The sequence below is a fragment of the Aplosporella prunicola genome, assembly GCF_010093885.1.
Source record: "Aplosporella prunicola CBS 121167 unplaced genomic scaffold K452scaffold_12, whole genome shotgun sequence".
Taxonomy (NCBI): domain Eukaryota; kingdom Fungi; phylum Ascomycota; class Dothideomycetes; order Botryosphaeriales; family Aplosporellaceae; genus Aplosporella; species Aplosporella prunicola.
Genome location: NW_022983540.1, coordinates 530,435 through 548,025, shown reverse-complemented (window position 1 = coordinate 548,025; position 17,591 = coordinate 530,435). Strand labels below are relative to the sequence as shown.

The 17,591-nt window shown below is 54.1% G+C and overlaps 6 protein-coding genes across 6 annotated transcripts; 3 read left to right on the top strand and 3 right to left on the bottom strand.

Moving 5' to 3' along the window:
- Window positions 1–384: 384 nt before the first annotated feature.
- K452DRAFT_249937 (uncharacterized protein) lies at window positions 385–5,091 on the bottom strand (the record flags this gene model as incomplete). The annotated part of the gene is made up of 6 exons (XM_033538160.1): window positions 385–801; window positions 913–2,178; window positions 2,234–3,117; window positions 3,171–3,591; window positions 3,973–4,737; window positions 4,795–5,091. 6 exons carry the CDS (start codon window positions 5,089–5,091, stop codon window positions 691–693), a joined length of 3,744 nt encoding a protein of 1,247 aa, XP_033397833.1. The 3' UTR covers window positions 385–690.
- Window positions 5,092–5,393: 302 nt separating this feature from the next.
- K452DRAFT_26834 (uncharacterized protein) lies at window positions 5,394–6,455 on the top strand. The gene has a single exon (XM_033538885.1). It carries the CDS (start codon window positions 5,695–5,697, stop codon window positions 6,367–6,369), a length of 675 nt encoding a protein of 224 aa, XP_033397832.1. The 5' UTR covers window positions 5,394–5,694; the 3' UTR covers window positions 6,370–6,455.
- A 46-nt stretch (window positions 6,456–6,501) lies between these two features.
- K452DRAFT_298115 (uncharacterized protein) lies at window positions 6,502–9,532 on the top strand (the record flags this gene model as incomplete). Its single annotated transcript, XM_033542089.1, has 6 exons — window positions 6,502–7,108; window positions 7,159–8,012; window positions 8,072–8,192; window positions 8,241–8,653; window positions 8,703–9,294; window positions 9,423–9,532. 6 exons carry the CDS (start codon window positions 6,502–6,504, stop codon window positions 9,530–9,532), a joined length of 2,697 nt encoding a protein of 898 aa, XP_033397831.1.
- Window positions 9,533–11,163: 1,631 nt separating this feature from the next.
- K452DRAFT_249936 (uncharacterized protein) lies at window positions 11,164–14,348 on the bottom strand. Its single transcript, XM_033538159.1, is given in 7 exon segments — window positions 11,164–12,675; window positions 12,726–12,813; window positions 12,868–12,987; window positions 13,042–13,191; window positions 13,238–13,278; window positions 13,296–13,650; window positions 13,698–14,348. The coding sequence occupies 7 exon segments, from the start codon at window positions 14,262–14,264 to the stop codon at window positions 11,246–11,248; spliced, it is 2,751 nt and encodes a 916-aa protein (XP_033397830.1). The 5' UTR covers window positions 14,265–14,348; the 3' UTR covers window positions 11,164–11,245.
- A 409-nt stretch (window positions 14,349–14,757) lies between these two features.
- K452DRAFT_249932 (uncharacterized protein) lies at window positions 14,758–15,718 on the bottom strand. Its single transcript, XM_033538158.1, has 2 exons — window positions 15,153–15,718; window positions 14,758–15,052 (listed from the first exon to the last, which is right to left on the bottom strand). Exons 1-2 carry the CDS (start codon window positions 15,337–15,339, stop codon window positions 14,877–14,879), a joined length of 363 nt encoding a protein of 120 aa, XP_033397829.1. The 5' UTR covers window positions 15,340–15,718; the 3' UTR covers window positions 14,758–14,876.
- A 154-nt stretch (window positions 15,719–15,872) lies between these two features.
- K452DRAFT_287325 (uncharacterized protein) lies at window positions 15,873–17,572 on the top strand. Its single transcript, XM_033540455.1, has one exon. The coding sequence runs from the start codon at window positions 16,005–16,007 to the stop codon at window positions 17,166–17,168; it is 1,164 nt and encodes a 387-aa protein (XP_033397828.1). The 5' UTR covers window positions 15,873–16,004; the 3' UTR covers window positions 17,169–17,572.
- The last annotated feature ends 19 nt before the right edge of the window (window positions 17,573–17,591 follow it).

The following is a 17,591-nucleotide window of genomic DNA, read 5'->3' as shown; positions in this document are numbered from 1 at the left end:
TCTTCTTCTTCTCTCTCTCTCTCTCTTTCTCCCTCTCTCTTTCTCTTCCTCCCTTCTCTTGAAAACCTCAACTATTCTCCCAAAGCCGATAACCACATCACCAATGGTGATTCTCTAAGTGAAAGCCTAGTGAAATCTTTAGCTCAACATACCTAGCCATGGCCTTTTCTTGAGGTTCCACCCACTGCCCACCACCAATACCGTGTCTATATCTTGTTAAAACTCACTACTACGTTTACGCCTAGGGGGTTTGAGCGTCACTTTTAGGCAAGGAGTACATGGTCATACTGGTTATCTCTTTATTCTCTCTTTTTTGTCGGGCTGCCAGTCTTTGTGTGTGTTTAACGCCTGTTGCCGTCAACCGAGATAGAGGATACAAGCAGTCCTTGTAGAATACTCTTTGTTTGGCTATAAGCACAAGTGCTAAATATAAATAAAAAGGTCCTAGAGCGTATACATTACAAGAGGGGTACTAGAAATGCAAGATTCGCCACCGGCCAAAAGGATAGGTGGGTAGGTACAGGTAGGGCCTACACAAACAACACCCCCTTCCCTACTACAACCCACATACACAAGTATGTACGCACTCCAAACTTTTCTCCCTCCTCTTCCCTCGTCCCTAAGCAAGAGACTATGTATCCAACCCAACCCAATCAACACACCCACCACAAGCACGCAGGACCGTTACCCCTACGCCTCAGTCTCAATGCCCGGCTCGCGCGTATGCCGGCTGAACTTGTCCGCGATATGCTGCTCGCCGTGCTCGAGCTTATGCTTCATCCACTGCAGCGTGCGCGGGCCCTGTGTGCTACGCCGTTAGCCATTTCCTGTGACGGAAAAGAGAAAGAAAGCGAGAGTGGGAGAGGGAAGGAGAGGGAGAGGGAGAGAGAGGGAGAGGAGAAATGTACTAACCTTCCACTGCATGACGCCCCTATTTTGGCGGTGCAGCTGGCGCCGATGGTGCTTATAGTCCCTGATCGAGCTGATCGGGCCCCTCTTACCATCCTTACTCAAGTCCTTCGAGCCACGCTTACTGCCACCACCACTACCATTGCTCAAACTCGAGCGGGACGTCTCTTCCTCAGCAGCGACGTCGCTGTCGTCGTCGTCCGTATCAGTGCTGCTATCGCTGCTACTGCTCGAGCTGTCCGACGCAAAGCCCTCGGTATCGAACTCCATCTCTTCGTTGTCGCCCGCCGTCTCCAGCACCTCCATCACCTGGCCCAGGTCCGGGTTGCGTGCTGCCAGCGGGGCGTGGTAGCTGCTGATGCCGCTCCAGAAGACGAGGCTGAGGCGCAGCGTGCCGACCTGCTCGCCGCAGCTGTCCAGATAGCACGTCGTTGCGCGCTTCATGTCGCCGCCCTTCCACACCGGCACCGTCACCGTCGTCTCCGAGTTGTCCGGCATGTCTTTCAGCCAGAACACCGCAAACGCCACCGTCGGGTCCATCATTGGTCGCGCTTTGCGGAACTCGATTACCAGTGGGCTGGCGTACCGCTTGCGCACCGGAAGCTTGATCGTGCGGTCTTTGCTCGTCCTCCATACCCCGTTGCCCCGCGATTGCATCTTGCCCTTCGACAGCGTCGTGCGCACTTTCAGCCGGTGGCCCAGCAGGTCCGACGGCAAGTCTGAGCCGGTGATCTCTGGTGCCACTTCCAGCGTCCCGAAGTCCCAGCCTAGCAGCGACTGTGGGGCTTGCAGCTGCACTGAGCGGAAGACCATCGAGATGCGCATGCGGCCGTAACCCACGCCGCCAAGCAACGGGTAGTGGCCGTTGATCTGCGAGCGTTCTTTCAGAACTTCGCCGAGCGGGAGATAGACAATTCCGAGGAGCGTGTCATCCTCGTGCACGCGAGCGTCGCGCACACCAATGTGTATATCGGTGTTGCGCCAATCGCGGACGAAGCGTTCGCAGCCGGCGTTGAAAAAGGGTTGGGCGTTCTTCGGCTTCGTGCGGGTGCGGAAGACCTTTTGGTGGTTGAGGATGATGGTGCAATAGCTGCTCGGCAGGTCATCATCCTCTTCCTCCTCTTCGCTCTCATCTTCGTGCTTTTCTGCCTTTTTCTTGTTGAGAGCTCCCAGTTCAAGGCCGGAAATTTGGTGGATAGTGATAGAAAGAATGCCACTGGGGTAATCTTGTGGCGGAGGCGCCGCGATAACGAGCTGGTCTTCCTTTTCCTAGAGGGCTGTTAGCAACGTGAATTTTTCCCATGGCCATGTTTATAAAAATTACCTTGAACTCTTGCTCTTTCAGCTGCTCAAACTCGGCAGACTCATCCCGCTTGCTTTCCCGAAGCTTCCTCTCACTTTCCTGATCCACCAACTCCTGCAATTTGTCCATGGTGCGGATTTCGGGGAAGCTAGTTTGTTGCTGCAACTGGGACTCCATGATGCGAGTCTTTGAGAAGTATCCCACTTCCCATTCCAACTTGCCGGGCATGCTCTCGCCAGCCTGGAGGGCCTTGAAGCCGTCCACCCTCTGCTGTATCTTGCCATCAGACTGTGGATTTTTCATGATCTGTTTGATGTCGACCTCAATCCGACCAAGATCATCGTCGGCAGTATGCCGATCCGAGTCCCACAGCTGCACACGGAGGCGTTCCTGTACATTGAGCTCGTCTGAAGTGACCAAAACAAAGCAAGTCTCGTCCCAGTGGGGTTCCATGTCCGCCTGGATGATGCGAGTTGACCACAGAGGCTTCGCAAATTTGGCCCAACCAACGGTGATGTAGCCGTCCGTAGAGCCCTTTTTCACAAGCATCCCAGAATCTCCCTCTTTGAAATCATACGCACGCTTGATCCGTACGACAATAACACCACGGGCTGCCGTATCCTTCTTGAAATCGTCGCCCATAAGCATGTCCTTAAGATCCAGGGTGAGCGATTTCGGCGCAACGTATTCGGCCATGGCAGCATCCACGGAACTTTGAACAAAGTTTGAGATCAGAGGTAGATCCATGATGTTAAGGCCCTTCTGCGTCAAGGGAACGCAAGAGACGTCAACCTTAGGCTGTCCAAGGAACGTCAGAGTGCACAGGCTAAAGAATGGCGGGTCTGGTGTGAGTTGGAGCCTCAAGCGAACGGTGCCAACGAGACCGTGAAGCTCAACCCAGACGGCTTGCAACTAGTCAGTGAATATACCAGGATTGGAGAAGGTTTAAAAGACTTACGAAATTTAATGTTTCCAGGAAGATAGAAGGCAAGGTACAAATGCGCATTCTTCGCTCGATCCCGGATGCCTTTCCTGGAAGTCCTTGCCCTGTACGCGAATGCAACCTCCATGTTGACGAAATCTCCTTCTTCTGCCTCCATGCCTTCTTCAATGTTCTCTTGGTCTTGGTCATCTTGCAAACTTTCGTTGCTTCCATTTTTTTCATCATCACTTTGAACCTCGCCTTGGCCAGGGACCGTCCGATCACTATCCTTTGGGTCGCTGTTCTTCCTCAGCTTACCGTCTTGAGATACCGATTGAGCCGCAGCTCCTGTCGGTAGCCATCGGACGCCGAGAATCCGGAGAGCTTCGCTGCCCTGACCAAGGTCTTCAACGCTAACCATGCGAACAAGTTTCGGCAAACTCGCTTGCATGACATCCTACAATATGTTAGCTATCGTATTCTCGGTGAAACATGAAACAAGCATTCGTTGACCGGTCAAACAGGTAGCCAGTCAAGCGAACGCCTAGCGTTGTCAAGAACAAGGGGCTAGCGCAGGGCGACATCAGTGGCTGCTTGAAGTATAAATGGACACCACTGAGACGCCGCTGCGTGTGTATAAAACTCGCGTTTTTCGCGCACTTGCATCGCGTGAGCGCGAAACATGCCTGATGGCATGGCGATGACATAGTCATATGCACACGTTCGCATCAGCGATGGCAATGCCAGACCGTAGTCTGCGTGGCAATCCAACCATGTAACAGCCTCACAGGATAGGGATGCCGGGCAGAAAGTAAAGCAAAGAAAGCCCAAGCCTTACCTCAAGCGTATCCGCCATGCTGACGAAGAGGTCAGGGTTGACCAATGGCCAGATGGAAGCCATCAACGAGTTGAGCCACTGCGTTGATTCCGGCGTTTCCGATTTTACCATGCTCTTGCCTTGCTGTCTCTCGGACTCCCACACTTCGTCTTCCCACACAGCCTCAACCTTGTTCGTGACCCAATCTCGCATTCCCCACGTCACTGCAGCACCTAGGCCTAGAGTGGCCAGAAGCACCGCGGGGGCGGTGATGTAAACACTCAAAGTGGATCGAATGAAAATGTGGCTCAATGCCAGCAGGACTGCCATTAGGGTAACCACTAGGCCCAGCCCAGTGGTGGTTGCGGTTTGATATATCTTCTCCAGTTCAATCCGTGCATTGTCATAATTAGGCGGAGGGAACATCATCTCCATGCCAGAATGGTACGACTGCAACTCAGCAGTCTCATCCCGCAGTTCATTATCATCCTTCGACTTGGCACTATTGCCAGTAGCTGAACGCTTGTGCGTGCCTGAAGTAGGTTCGTTTTCGGGAGACTTGTTAAGATCTTTCTTCGTAAAATCGTGAATCGTGACGGGAAGATGGGTTACGGGATCCGTGACCTGGCGCCCACCTGTGTCTTCCTTTCTCTTCTTCATTTGCTTCCGTTTGTCCTTGGGGTCCTGCCCTCCGACCACGTGGGCCTCGGAAGTGTCCTCTGCAATCTCAAACCCTCGGTCATCTTTCTTGGGGCCTTCGTCCTCGCGCTCGTTGTGCTCGTTGTGCTCGTTGTGCTCGTAATGCTCGTCATGTCCGTCTTGTTCCATTTGTTCCAGGCCGACACGCTTGTCGCCATCGCCTTGCCCTTCTTGATCCGCTAAGTTCTTGTTGGTGCTCTGGTAGTGCTGGATCGAGCCGTCGGCAGCATCCTTGGCCGACTCGGGCTGCTCCCCCTTCCAGTATGTCTTGTAGGCATTTTCAGCTCGTTCGGTCCAACTAGGCTCCTCCTGGGCAATCTCTTCGGTGGTGCCGCGCTGGGCCTTCTCCTGGCGGTAGCGTTGGACAGTGGGGATTGGCCGGTGCGTGGTGTAGGGTGCTTTGTAGTGTCGCTGCGTCGCCGTGTCTTCGCGTCCTGCCATAGCGCGTATCGTCGTCGATCGAGAGAGGCAAAGTCGTGATTCGCGAATGCAGACGGCGAGTAAAGTGAGCTCGAGGACAAGATGCGACGATTAACGGCGTTCATAAGGGAAACAGCAGCCAAGAACATGATCCGATAGCCGAACGCTCTACCAAGGTCGAAGCGGGCAGTGACGCAAGACGCGTCGCAAATTCAGGGCCTACGACCGTTTCAGCCAACGCCTCAGCCTTGTCGGGATGATCTAAGGTCACGTGCCGGCACCACAGTTCCGAGCAGTGGCGGGGAGAAACTTGATTGTACGGATGAGTGAGTAGAAAATGGTGGTGGCAGTGGTGGCACAGTACTAGGCGGTGGTGGTGGTGCGTGACCCTACCTACTCCCCCAGGTCCATCCCTCCTACTCTAGGTAGCTACTCCTCCGCCCACAAAAAACATGACGAACAGTGTGTAGAGGAGTGGAAGGTCACGACCTTAAGCTGTGGGGATCGGTTTCTTCCCTCGCTCTCCGAGTCCGAGGTCTCAGGTCACCCGTCACCCGCGTGCAGCTAGTTGGTGCCGGAAAGAACACGCAACGAAGGCCAGGGGAAAGGTTAAGATGTGCACATATGAGGTCTCGACTGCGGGTCCGACGATGGATGATAACATGCTGGCTCGGCAGGACGGCGGCGGTTTTGTTCAGGCCAGCCCAAACCCCACATCAGAGGTTTCGTGTGCTAGAGCCAAGGGACCGTGGGACTCTGAGTGAACAGAGGCAACGGCGGCGCGGCACGCAAGCCACTTGGAGGATCAGCGGATGCAAGATGCTCTGGCACGCGCTGATTCGTTGTCGGGCCTCGTGCACCGGCTCTGCTCCTTCGCAGCGCTTCGAGGCCCGTCTTCCCACGTATCCGACCCCAGCGGTGTGCCTCGCCTGGCACCACGAGGGGGGAGGGCTGGTGACTGGCTTATTAGGTATACACACACACACGCACACATACAATAGGCAGGGCTTGCTCGTAAAAAAAATAAGAAAAAAAGCTGCGCCGCCAGTCAAAAAGTCCGTCGCACGGGTTTTGGGTCTTACTTGCCCTCGACCGGTCAGCCCAATCCGTCAGCTTTGCATTACCAGCCTCACCGTCCGTGCGGGGCTCTTTCTGCTCCGCTCTCTCTTTTGCAACGGTGCAGCCCCAGCTGGCTTTTGTTCCAGTCGGTCCCTCTCCTGTTCGTCTTCTCGGAGATCTTTTCAGGGTTCCTGCTGTCATTGCGCACACTCTATTCGCACTCCTGTCGGCATCGGCTAACCCCCGCCCTCGACCTCGAGGCAGGCCCTTGATCGTCTTTTTTACCGGAGCATGGGCTAAGTCATAAGCCAACTGGTGCCTACTTGGAGTCCGCCCTTCCCTTCGTTTGCCTTGTAGGCTCAGCAGACAGCCATGGCCGCCCCATGGGTTGACGGGCCCTACCACTTCAGCAATGGCGCAGACAGCATGTTCTTTGGTCCCATGTCGCCAGACGAGCTTCCTCCCGGCGTCGACGACCTCCAGAACGGCATTCCCACCTTTGGCAGCGATTGCGACTTGTCTCCCTTCGGCAGCGAACGCGGCTGCTCAAAGTCGCCTCACAGCTCCGTCTTTTCCGGTTACGCCCCGCCAGCTCCGCCGGTCCAGCCGCTGGTGACGAGTTTTCCCGCCGCCCAAGTCCACAACGATGTGCCGAGTGCGTGGGATGTGCCCATGGACACCGATTTCACCGATCTGGACGCCCTGTCAAACTCTCCGGCTTCGTCGGTCCAAACTCCCCCGCTGGACACGCCTTTCGACCCGGCTCAGGGCTACATGTCCGATGGCTGTCCCCCGAGCGAGCAGAGCTGGGAGATGGTTCCCTCCAGACACGGAAGTGTCATGTCGTGCGACGGTTTTTCGCAAAGCTCCCATGGACGGCCGAGCATTGACTCGCAATTCCAAGCTGTGAACAGCACCCCGCTGCCGCAGAACATTGGAGACATGACTGGACGAGTTTGGAGCAACCAATGGCATGAAGGTAGCGGCTGATTTCCTCTTGCGGGTGAACCCACGCTTACACAGGCGCAGGCGAGCTTTCGGATCTCGTATCTCCAAGCGAACCTAGTATGCAGGTTTCTAACTCTAACAGCCAGTTTCCCACGGGTAGTATGATGGGCTTCCCGCAGGATGCGTACCAGCAGCAGTTTGGCCACGCCACGGCTTTGGTCCCTCATCAGCATGTCGGTGGTATGAGCCCCCCCTGGAGCAGTCAGCATCCACGAGATCACTTAAACATCCACGCTGGAGCAGGTGTCCATGTGTTCAGTCCCGAGTACATGTATCCGTCCGCAAGCGACCTCTGTCCCATGGGTCAGGGTCCTCTCATGGATCCGACGTATCCCGAGATGCCCGTCACCCCAGATGAATCAGCGTTCTCGATGTTTTCAGGAAGCCCCTTTGAGCAATATGCCTGCCCGACTCAAATAGCACAGGGAGTTACCTTCCCGGCTGATGCCATGGGTAACTTCCCCGCCCACGGGATGGACCAGCCCATGGCCATTGAGACGTCTATGGACTTCATGCCGCCTGTATCGCCGTATGGCATCCCGGACTACGTTATCAACCCAACTGCCATTTCCCCGAGACCCGCCGAGATCCCTCGCACGGCCAACATCGAATTGGCCTTGTCAGAGGCTTCATGGAACTCGATGCAGGTTGACGCCTGCACTCCTACTCATGATAGCCCGCCTATGATTATACCAAAGTCATCTGAGAGTCCTCCTGCTTTTGCCTCTGATGTTCAGGAGGCTCAATCTGAGTCATCCGCACAAAGAAACGGCGGCAGGCAGCTAGGGTCTCACCTTGATGCTCACAAGAGGAAGAATGCCAATGCCATGCGTGAAGTAGGCGCATGCTGGCCCTGCGCTTTGCAAAGGGATAGTGTAAGGAGCACCCCCTAGAGGCTACTTCTTGTGGGCCAGAGTTTAACCCTTGTCTACAGTGCGGGCACGGCGACCCTTGCCAACGGTGCGAAAAGCGTAAGAACCGTCCAAACGGCCCTCACCCCCAACTCCCTTGCGACAGGACGCCGCTTTGGGAGCTTTTGGAGTACTTCTTGCCATGTATGAGATCCAGAACCCGTGTCTTGCGAACTTGACTGACCATTTTAGCTTGCATGACCGAGCTTCACCAGCCTCAGGCGCTCTTCCAGTTTGTTGAGCAGCACACGCAGGGCTGGTCGAACAACCGCATTAGGATCCGGATCATCCCCGGCCGGAACCTGCCGCCGATGGCCTGCGAAGCTTATGAGTTCCACCCAAGGACGAACGAGCCGAGGCGGCAGTTCCAGTACTTCAAGAACACGTCTACTGGCGCGCCGATGCGGACGGAGAACATGTCTCCGCCCCTCGGGATGAAGCACATTGAAAAGGAGGACCAGAAGTACTATTCTCGTTACCTGGACACCATCATTGAGCATCACTTTGAGCCTTTTGCGAGAATGTACTGCTCCGACGATGAGCATGACTTCCAGTACCGCTTGCTCATGCTTATGAGGACTTTCTCACCGGAGGCTGCAGACGAGGTCAGTGACAGCTTTCTATATCCAAAGACACCAGCTAACCCTCCAATAGAAGAGGCTCCTCCACGACGTGCTTCGCCTCATTGTTGTGACCTACATCATGGGCCACACGCTCATCTTGGACGAGCAGTCCAGGCAGCAGGCTCTCTCCTCCCTCTCCACCTCTCCACACATCCCCCCATCGTCCTACGGCACCTTCTGCAGCCCTCGCGTTGTCAACCGGCAACTCAAGTTCCTCTTCTGCTCTCTGCACCAGCAGATCATGGACTCTGTGTATCGCAAGTTGCAGCAGATCCTCAAGCGCGGCACTTCCTGGCCAGGCAAGTGGACGTCCGCGTTCGTCTGCATGCTGGGCCTCGCCATGTGCCACGAGGACACGCAGAAGACGGTGCACCTGATCATGGACTACAAGACGGTCGCGGACCGACTCGACCCGCGTATGGCACAGAAGCGCGCCGAGACGGCATGCGAGGCCATCGACATGAAGTTCCTCTTCGTGATGGCACTGTTCCTGCGCCGCAGCTCCAAGAGCCCCAACCCGCTCAACGAGCGCGACTTCGAGCAGTGGTGGCGCGGGAACCCCGACGGCCCGGGCAAGACCTGGATGCTGGGCTTCCGGGACCTCGTGAACGAGGGCCAAAACTGTAAGCATGATTCCCCACCCCGACCCCCACCCCATCTATCTCGCGCCGGCCGCCGCACGCGCCTCCACGTGAGGCTATGCGACCCCGCATGCATGAACAGCCCCGCTGACCCTGACCCGCCCCAACAGTCATGTACCTGCAGCAACAACGCCACGTCAAGGCAGACCAGCCGGGCAACTTCACCGCCCGGCTCGTCGCGCGGTTCCTGACGGCGCTGTCGGGCAACGCGGTGAACTAGCGGACACACTAGCTCGCTTCATGTCATCCCACTTCGTCGTTGTCCCCCCCTCAGCCAAGCAGCCCCCCACCTCCATCGTATCGCAACGTTATCGACTTTTGACTTTTCTGCATTTCCCTTTGCTTCTCCCCACGCACGTACGGCTGCGGCAGCCCGGGCAGGAGGAAGAGGGCATGGCGAGGGGGGACGCGCGTCACGGGCGCACGGTGCGCGCACGTTTCTTCCCCTCTCTGTTAGTGTTGTCCCCAGCACGATAGTAGCAAGAACCTCATCATCATCCATCCATCCTTTCACGCTTGGCAATGGGCATATGCGCATGCGGCCACGGCACGCGGAACGGACCGGAACGAACGGACCCCCAAGACATACACACCACATCACACACAGTCTCACTTTCTCTCCCTCGCGCACATACCTACACACTACTCATACATACTCCATACACTCTCACACACACATACCTCATGATGACGCCATGACGCCACGCAGCGAGCATAGCATAGCATCGTTTAGCGCTTTGTGCTTTTTGCGTTTGTTGTTGGTCGGTCGGTCGGTACACTTCAACGTTTATCAGGACTTTTATACAGTAAATCTATAAAGCCAGCTTTTTTGGAAACGGGGAGAGAAGGAAAACGGGAAATAGGAGGAAGAAATGAAGGAAGCAAGGAAGGAAGCAAGCGAGGAATGAAGGAGAAAGGGGGAGTGCACGAGAACCGCCGCGCAAGGTATTTGGCGGCGATATGTAGCGGCAGCGGAAGAGAAGCAATGAAGAAGGAAACAAAGGAAGGAAGGAAGGAAAGGGAAAAAATTTACGGCCTTGGGTGCTTAGAGGGTATGGTTGGTGTCTCCGACGCTTCTTGGCCTGGCCTGGCCTGGCTTGCCTCTGCCTCCAACGCAGCTAGGCCGGCTGGACCAGGCCAGGAAAGCGTCGTTGTCGTTTCTTGACGTTTCTCGTCTCGTCTCTTCTGCAGTCTATTAACGGTCCTGTTTATCTCTATTTCCATCTCCATCTCCGTTCTCATCTCCCATCTCCCGTCTCTGTCGTTTCTGAGTGCTGTCTTATCTATACATCGTATCTCCTTTATTAGTGGGATGAGGGGGCTGGTTTGCTTTTTGCTTGCTTTTGCTTTTTGCTTGCTTGCTTGTTTGTCGTCGCTTTTCGTTGTTCGTGTTGTTTAGTAGCGTTTTGGAATTGGGATGGCTGGGGTTTTAGGGGTGGAGGGGTTGTTTGCTTTTTGTGCGTATGGAGGTTAGGTGGGCGGTTTGGGTGGTGTGTATGCATATATATATATATTTGAGTTTCTGAGAAATTTTTGTGTGCTTGTGTGCTTGTGGTTGTGCTGTGTTATAGTTGCGGTCTTCATGTGTGGGTAAGTTTTATAGGTATCTTGACACCGCTGACGGAGTGCCTGTGGTATGTATAGACAGATAGGTGATACGGGTGAACCAACTACTACGAAGGGCATGACTAACATTAGACCACAAATGCCTTGGGACTTCAGATCCCCATTCTCAGAACACGGTATTTGTGCTACTCAGAGATGCGCCATCCGCGTTCACTCTCCATCCTCGAGCCACCTCATCGTCACTACTTCATCAATCACTCACTACCACGAGCCTCATAGCAGTGTAGCACATGTATTGTAGAAACCAAAGCAAGCTACCCAGCACATTGATCCCCTCAAAAGCAAACACACCTCCACATTACCTCCCCTAAAACATGCCAAGATCAATGAACGTATCCGACTGCGCATCGCCATCATCCCTAGCCGTCTCAGTTTCGACCGAGTCAATAGAAACTTCGTCCGATACCTCGATAGCAGTCTCCCTCCTCCCACCACTGAGCACCGTCTCCGTCATTTCCGACGCCGCCGCTTCAGTCATTGTCTCATCTTCCACGTCCGACTCCTCTGCCGCCGCTTCCGCGGCTTCAGACTCAATGGCCCCCATGCGGACTAAAAACTCGCGCTGCAGTTGCTTGAGCCACGAGCGAAGGACTTCGCCTTCCATGGCTCCGCTCTGGGCCTGCAGGAGCTGCTCTCGGAGATTCAAGATTAGTTTGCGGCGACGTTCTCGAATGACTGCCATTGAGAATTTCTTGCGGCGCTGGGTGTGCCGCTGTAACTGCTCCGCGACTTCCGTTGCCCTCTCGACGATTCCAGGTGGCAGTGGAACAATGCGGGCGAGCGCTAGGCCATAATGCTGCTGCTGCACTGGGCCTGGGGCAACCTTGTATCGCATGGACATGGATTCTCCCTCTTTCATGTCCACAGCAAGGTGGAGATTAACCACTCCAGTACGTTCGGCCATGATCTTGGCTAGGTCGCGGAAGTGTGTGGCAAACCATACAAAGGCTTTGCTGTCCACCAGAGCTTCGGCGATGGCGAGGGCTATGGCGAGCCCATCTCTGATGCTTGTGCCCCGTCCAAGCTCGTCAATGATGGCCATGCTACGTGCATCGATATTCCGAAGGATGAAAGCTGTCTCGCGCATCTCGGCAGCAAATGTAGACATGTTTGCTTCAATGCTGTCGTCCATGGAGACACGAGCGAAGAGCTGGTAAAGGATTGGAAATGAAGCATATTGGGCCGGAACAAACATACCAATCTGTACCATGACAGACATGAGTGCAATTGTGCGGATGTACGTGCTCTTGCCGCTCATGTTGCAGCCAGTGATGATCTGGAAGCGATGCTGCTTTGTGGCGTAGAAGTCGTTTGGTATGAATTGATTCGAGTGGATTTTCTCACGAATGGGGTGGCGGCCTTGCTTAACTGCAAGCGTGCCCGTGAGTTTTGGTCGAACATACTCTTGACTCGTCACAAGATGGGTGAAAGAAGCTATCATGTCGAGAAACGCCACACTTTCGCAAATCTTGAAAAGCGTAGCCATGTACTCTCGGATTTCCGATATCAGCTCCTGTATTGCCGTGTCACTCAGAAAAACAATCTCGTTGTGTGCGTCGACGATCTTCTGATTCTGTTTCATCAGGTCAAGCGTCTGACATTCAATCATGTTCTTCTTTCGGAAAACGTTGGTGAAGACTGGAGGCAGATTACGATCTTCAAGATCTAATGCGTTGACCTGTATGAAAAATTGACGCTGGTTGTCAAACTTGAGTTGGAGAGGAAGCTTGTGCAATTCTGTGGTTGTCGTCAGCCATCCATAGTAAAATAGAGGGCACCAAACATACCTCCGATTTCGTTGACCTGTTGATATGCGTCTTCGGTGGCCTCTCGGTATGCTCGTCGAGCCACATCCAGAAGGCCATTGACTCCGGACTATGGCTTGCTGGTTAGATGATCGATACCAAGACTCGGATGTTATTAACAAACCTTGACCGCGTAGGCATGCTGGTTGCGCAAATCCAGTGGCTTGCTCGCAAATGTTGTATCCTCATTGATTACAGAGTCAATAAGTACTTGTACAGACTCTATGCCTTCAGGTGCACACAGCTAAGAACGTCAGTCATGAATGGATTGAAGTTATGGGGAGATTGTGAGCATTACTTCTTTGATTGCAATGAGCATGGAGCTTCTTGCTCCGGTCAAGGCTTCATAGACGGGCTTCACAGAATTTACGAACTGCTTCAGCATGATGACCTGATTGATAGCCTGTTCCATGCTTTCGACGGATGGTTTTGTGGGGATGACAATGAGCTAAAGCATCGGTCAGCAGAGCCTTTAGACGGCACATTTTACAAACCGCAGTCAAGATTCTATCAGCATCCAGGAAGGACTTAAGTGCTGTTAGCTAGGTTAACATCTTCCATCCTGAAAGCGGCAGCTTTCTAACTTGCCCTGTCTTGTCTGGAAGAACAATTCTTCCTTTGTGGCCATCTCTTCCAAGGCATCATATCGAGTCTCCAGTGTATCCTTTTCTGTAAGGGGTTGCAAGATATTACTATGAAGAAGCCTAGCTCCCATAGGCGTAAGTGTTGCATTGAGCAATCCAAACAAGCAGTCCTTGGATTTTGGATTATCAACATTCTGAATGAGCTCAAGAGCATGCACGGTTGAGATGTCAATCATCATAGAGCCTTCAGATGGCTCGTACTTGATCCGGAGTGAGTGATAGGAAAATGTCCTGGAAAGACTCAATTCAATGTACTTCATGACCTAGACCACAGTTAGACAAGTAGCACGTAACCATACTGTTCACTTACTGCTGCAAAGCAGCACACGGAAAAGTAGTTTCCTTCAAGGGCGATTCTGATGGCCTCAATGTCTTCGACAAAGGCCAACTGCTGGATGTAATCCATGCCAGCCGTCTCAGCCCAGTACCGGCGGTCAACAAGGGTCATTGTACTGTCAATATCCTCGAGATTTTCCTCAATGATGGAGAAAAGTTTTGACTTGGGATTAGAGGCTGTTGAGAAGATAAGGATCTCGGAAGGACTGTAGACTTGAAGCTTGTGGATAGTGCGAACGTAAGTTTGGCTGTCACAGATCTGGCAGAGAACGGCTTCCGCTGTATCGAGGTTTAGAAACGCTAAGCCAACAGTTGGCGAAATTCCGCGAGACTCGCTCACGGCGCAGATAACCTGCTGAGATTCAATCCTGCCGATTGTGGAAGCTGAAGTTGTTGGGCGAGCCGTGCCAGGCCTTCTGTTGCTTCTACGTCCGGTTCGCGGGCGGGATGTCGTTGTCGTTTCATACTGATAAGTGTAAGATGGATAAGAGGTGGAGGCTGAAGTGAAGGAAGTCGTAGGGCGACTTCTTGCAGACGCCATGCTGGTTAATGAGATTGAAGGTTAGCCAGATGAGCGCAGGCAGACGTGCTATGAGCGTGCTTTGCCCAGATCAACGAGACAGAGACGAATATCTGGAGACGCGTCGTGAGTTTGTGGAGGGAGGGCGGTGTCGGAGGAAGCGACCAGTTTCCAGTGGTCAAAGCGGATAGGGCTGAACGGTTTTGGCAGGCACGCAGGTCAACCTGAGTCCCAACATCCTCAGAGCCGGTACTCCGCAGAAGCGAAAATTTGTCAAATCGCTCCAATTTTAGATATTGAACTGCAACCATGCTTATATATGCTCATATAAGTAGATAACATCGCTCTCCGTAGGTTGCTACTTAGATGGATTTAGAGCTTGCGCACGCCACATGAGGGTATGTGAATCAATAGTGTTTACCACGCTGTCCGTTGTAGGTGGACAAGTAGCATCAGAGATACGCAGATAACGTAGGGACACACAGTCGCCATGCACAAGCCACGTTCACAACAGAAAATACTTTGTAAGTTCTCATTGAACTCTATGGAGCCGCTTAATGTTCATGATGCTCGCAGAGCACGGCTAAGGGGAAATCATAACTCGTAAACATAAACTTGCCCGTTATGGCGCGCTTAGTCGGCCTTGTCCCACTTAGTGTCCTTGTCCTTGATGGGGAAATCAGAGCCCGTGGTCGACTTGTACTTGGAGCGGATGAAGTCGGAGATCTGTTCGTCCTTGGCCTGCTCCATGGCAGACTCGTTGTCTTGGGGACCTTGTCCAAGAACCTTCTCCTGGAACATGTCGACGCCTGCATATTCAGACCGAATCAGTAGGTGTTCAGAGGTTGAGTGAAAGCATGATCGTCCAGAGCTGGTGATTGCTTGTTGGACCAATAGAGTGGTGCATACCCTTGTCGAGCAGATCCTCGTTCTTCTCGCTCTCCCTGCCGCCGCCGGCCGCGCTGTTCATCTTGTTGCTCAGACCGCCAAGGAAGCCGCCGGACTTCTGCTCGCCTTGTGCGGATGTGGATTGGGAGGTGGTGTTCTGAGCCTCGTTGCTGCTGCCGCCGCCAGTGAACTTGTTGACGAAATCCATGGTGAAGTGTTGTTTTTGAGGATGAAAGGTCGGTGTTGTAGGTGGTTTGGTGATGAAGTGTGGGGTAGGTCGAGGTTAGGTAGCTGGGACGAGGGGCTTTAAATAGCACTGAAGGTGCGACTACCCCTCCAATGACGTTTCTCAAGCGGGCAATTCAAGATTTTGGAGCGCCGTGAGACTGGACTGCCTGCTGAAACGGTCACTATGTCGCACTTGCCAGCAACTGCCTGGTTGCCTAGACTCGCCAAGCAGGTTCGATGTCAGTGGAAGCTCGCCCGTCGTTCGTTGATCTGCGATCTAGATCTGCAGCTGGTGCCAGGCACATCAGCACATCGGCGACATGGACACAAGCGCAAAAAAGTCCTGGTTTCAACGCTGGGACATGGATGATGGGGATGCCATTCGGCGTTGACAGCCCGCCCAGCGCGAGCGATGACATCAGCCCTGCCCCGATCGCTTGGACCCTGCCCGCTCACTGGCCCCGCTGCCGATCCGCCATGCACGCGTGAGAGCGGCGAGACCTCGCCAACGCCGCTCCGCCGTCGAACCAGCGCGCGTGAGAAAAAGTTCACGTCTCTTTTCTTCTTTATCTTCGCCCCTTTCACCTATTCTCTCTCCTTGTTTCTTTCTTCTGATTGCCGGATTCGACTACCTACGCGCCCACCATGTCGCCCATCCCCATCACCATCATAACCGGCTTCCTGGGTTCCGGCAAAACCACCCTCATCCTTAACCTCATTCCTCAACTGCCCGCCGATTACAAGCTCGCCCTCCTCAAGAATGAATTCGGTGACCTCGCTGTCGACTCGCAGCTGGCGTCCTCGGCGGCCATTTCCGGTGTGCAGGAACTGCTCAACGGCTGCATCTGCTGTAACCTGACCGGCCAACTCGGCGATGCGCTCACGGCTCTGCGCACCGAAGCCTCCCCCGACCGCATCGTCATCGAGACCAGTGGCAGCGCCTTCCCCGCCACGCTGGCTATGGAGGTCAACCGCCTCGCCAGAGAGACGGGCAACTTTGTGCTCGATGGCGTGATGAGCGTCGTGGATGTAGAGAACTGGCAGGGGTACGAAGACACGAGTTACAGCGCAAAGGTGCAGGCACAATACACGGACCTGATTGTCCTGAACAAGTGGGAGTTGGTCAGTGAGCGGAGAGTTGAGGATGTTGAGGACAAGATCCGGGATCTGGAACTCGAAGTCCCAACGCCGATTGTTAAGAGCATCAAGGGCAAAGTCGATAAGGATATTGTATTCGGACTCGATGCGAAGTTGGCCAAGACAGAGGGCGCCACTGGAGAGCACAAGCACAAGCATGAGCATGAGCACAACCATGACCACTCAAGCGAGGTGGAGGTTCTGTCTATCACCGTGACAGCATCCTCAGCTCCGCCCCAAGGACTTGATTTGGAAAAGTTGGAAGGCCTCCTGAAGGACTCTTCCAAGGATGAGATTTACCGCATCAAGTCCGTTCTGTACGCTTCGTCTCATCCCAAGTCCTCCGGCGGTGCTCCGACCACCGACCCGGCGACTGCCCCTCAGGCCACCAGCAAGTACATTCTCAACTGGGCCTTCGGCCGGTGGACCTTCACATCTGTTGAGGGAAGTTCGGCACAGGCAACTCCGCTGTCGTCTGGAAGCGCGACCCCTGCTGCCACGGACTCTGGTGTCTCGACGCCGCAAGCCGCCGGTGCTGAGCCAGCTCTGAGGATGACCATCATCACTGCGAGGTACGAGTCCGCGAAGTGGAAGAAGAGGATCGAGGCTGGCGAGTTCTTCGCACTGGAGAACGGCCAGCCTTTCGATTTGAAGGTGGAGAAGGTGGCTTAAGGAGCCAAGAATGCGGGGCATTCGAAGCAGATGGCAGGAGGTTCTTTGCTCTTACGAGTACATACTTTTTGGATACCCATGGCGCAGCTCGAGATTCAGAACGGCAGGTGAAAGACCGTTGCAGGCTGACGGGAATGCGGGTCTTCGCGCTGTCACAGAGCCGCAGTGCCGGGACGAGCAAGATAGACGGAGTTAGGTGTCTATTTCTAGACGTTTAGAGCCTGCACGCACGCAGGCAAGATCTAATAGAGCTAGATAGCGTGTTTATTGTTTTCGTAGCACCTGGTCCGCCGCGGAAGAGACGGACTTGGCGACATGTGGAAGGCATGAGACAAGCGATTTGTCGGACCCTTATTGATACATATGCTCTATATACGGCCGTGTTCCTACTGGATCTTCGCCCCATGACCGCGGAAACTTCTG

What these genes read in the sequence shown, in the direction of transcription:
- K452DRAFT_26834 (XM_033538885.1), top strand. Translation starts at nt 5,695, where the DNA reads ATGAGGTCTCGACTGCGGGTCCGACGATGGATGATAACATGCTGGCTC.
- K452DRAFT_249936 (XM_033538159.1), bottom strand. Translation starts at nt 14,264, where the DNA reads ATGGCGTCTGCAAGAAGTCGCCCTACGACTTCCTTCACTTCAGCCTCC. An exon ending in AGCATGCCTACGCGGTCAAG is followed by an intron (nt 12,814 to 12,867) that starts GTTTGTTAATAA and finishes AGCAAGCCATAG; the next exon opens with TCCGGAGTCAATGGCCTTCT. An exon ending in ACAGGTCAACGAAATCGGAG is followed by an intron (nt 12,676 to 12,725) that starts GTATGTTTGGTG and finishes CGACAACCACAG; the next exon opens with AATTGCACAAGCTTCCTCTC.
- K452DRAFT_249932 (XM_033538158.1), bottom strand. Translation starts at nt 15,339, where the DNA reads ATGGATTTCGTCAACAAGTTCACTGGCGGCGGCAGCAGCAACGAGGCT. An exon ending in CGAGGATCTGCTCGACAAGG is followed by an intron (nt 15,053 to 15,152) that starts GTATGCACCACT and finishes CTGAATATGCAG; the next exon opens with GCGTCGACATGTTCCAGGAG.
- K452DRAFT_287325 (XM_033540455.1), top strand. Translation starts at nt 16,005, where the DNA reads ATGTCGCCCATCCCCATCACCATCATAACCGGCTTCCTGGGTTCCGGC.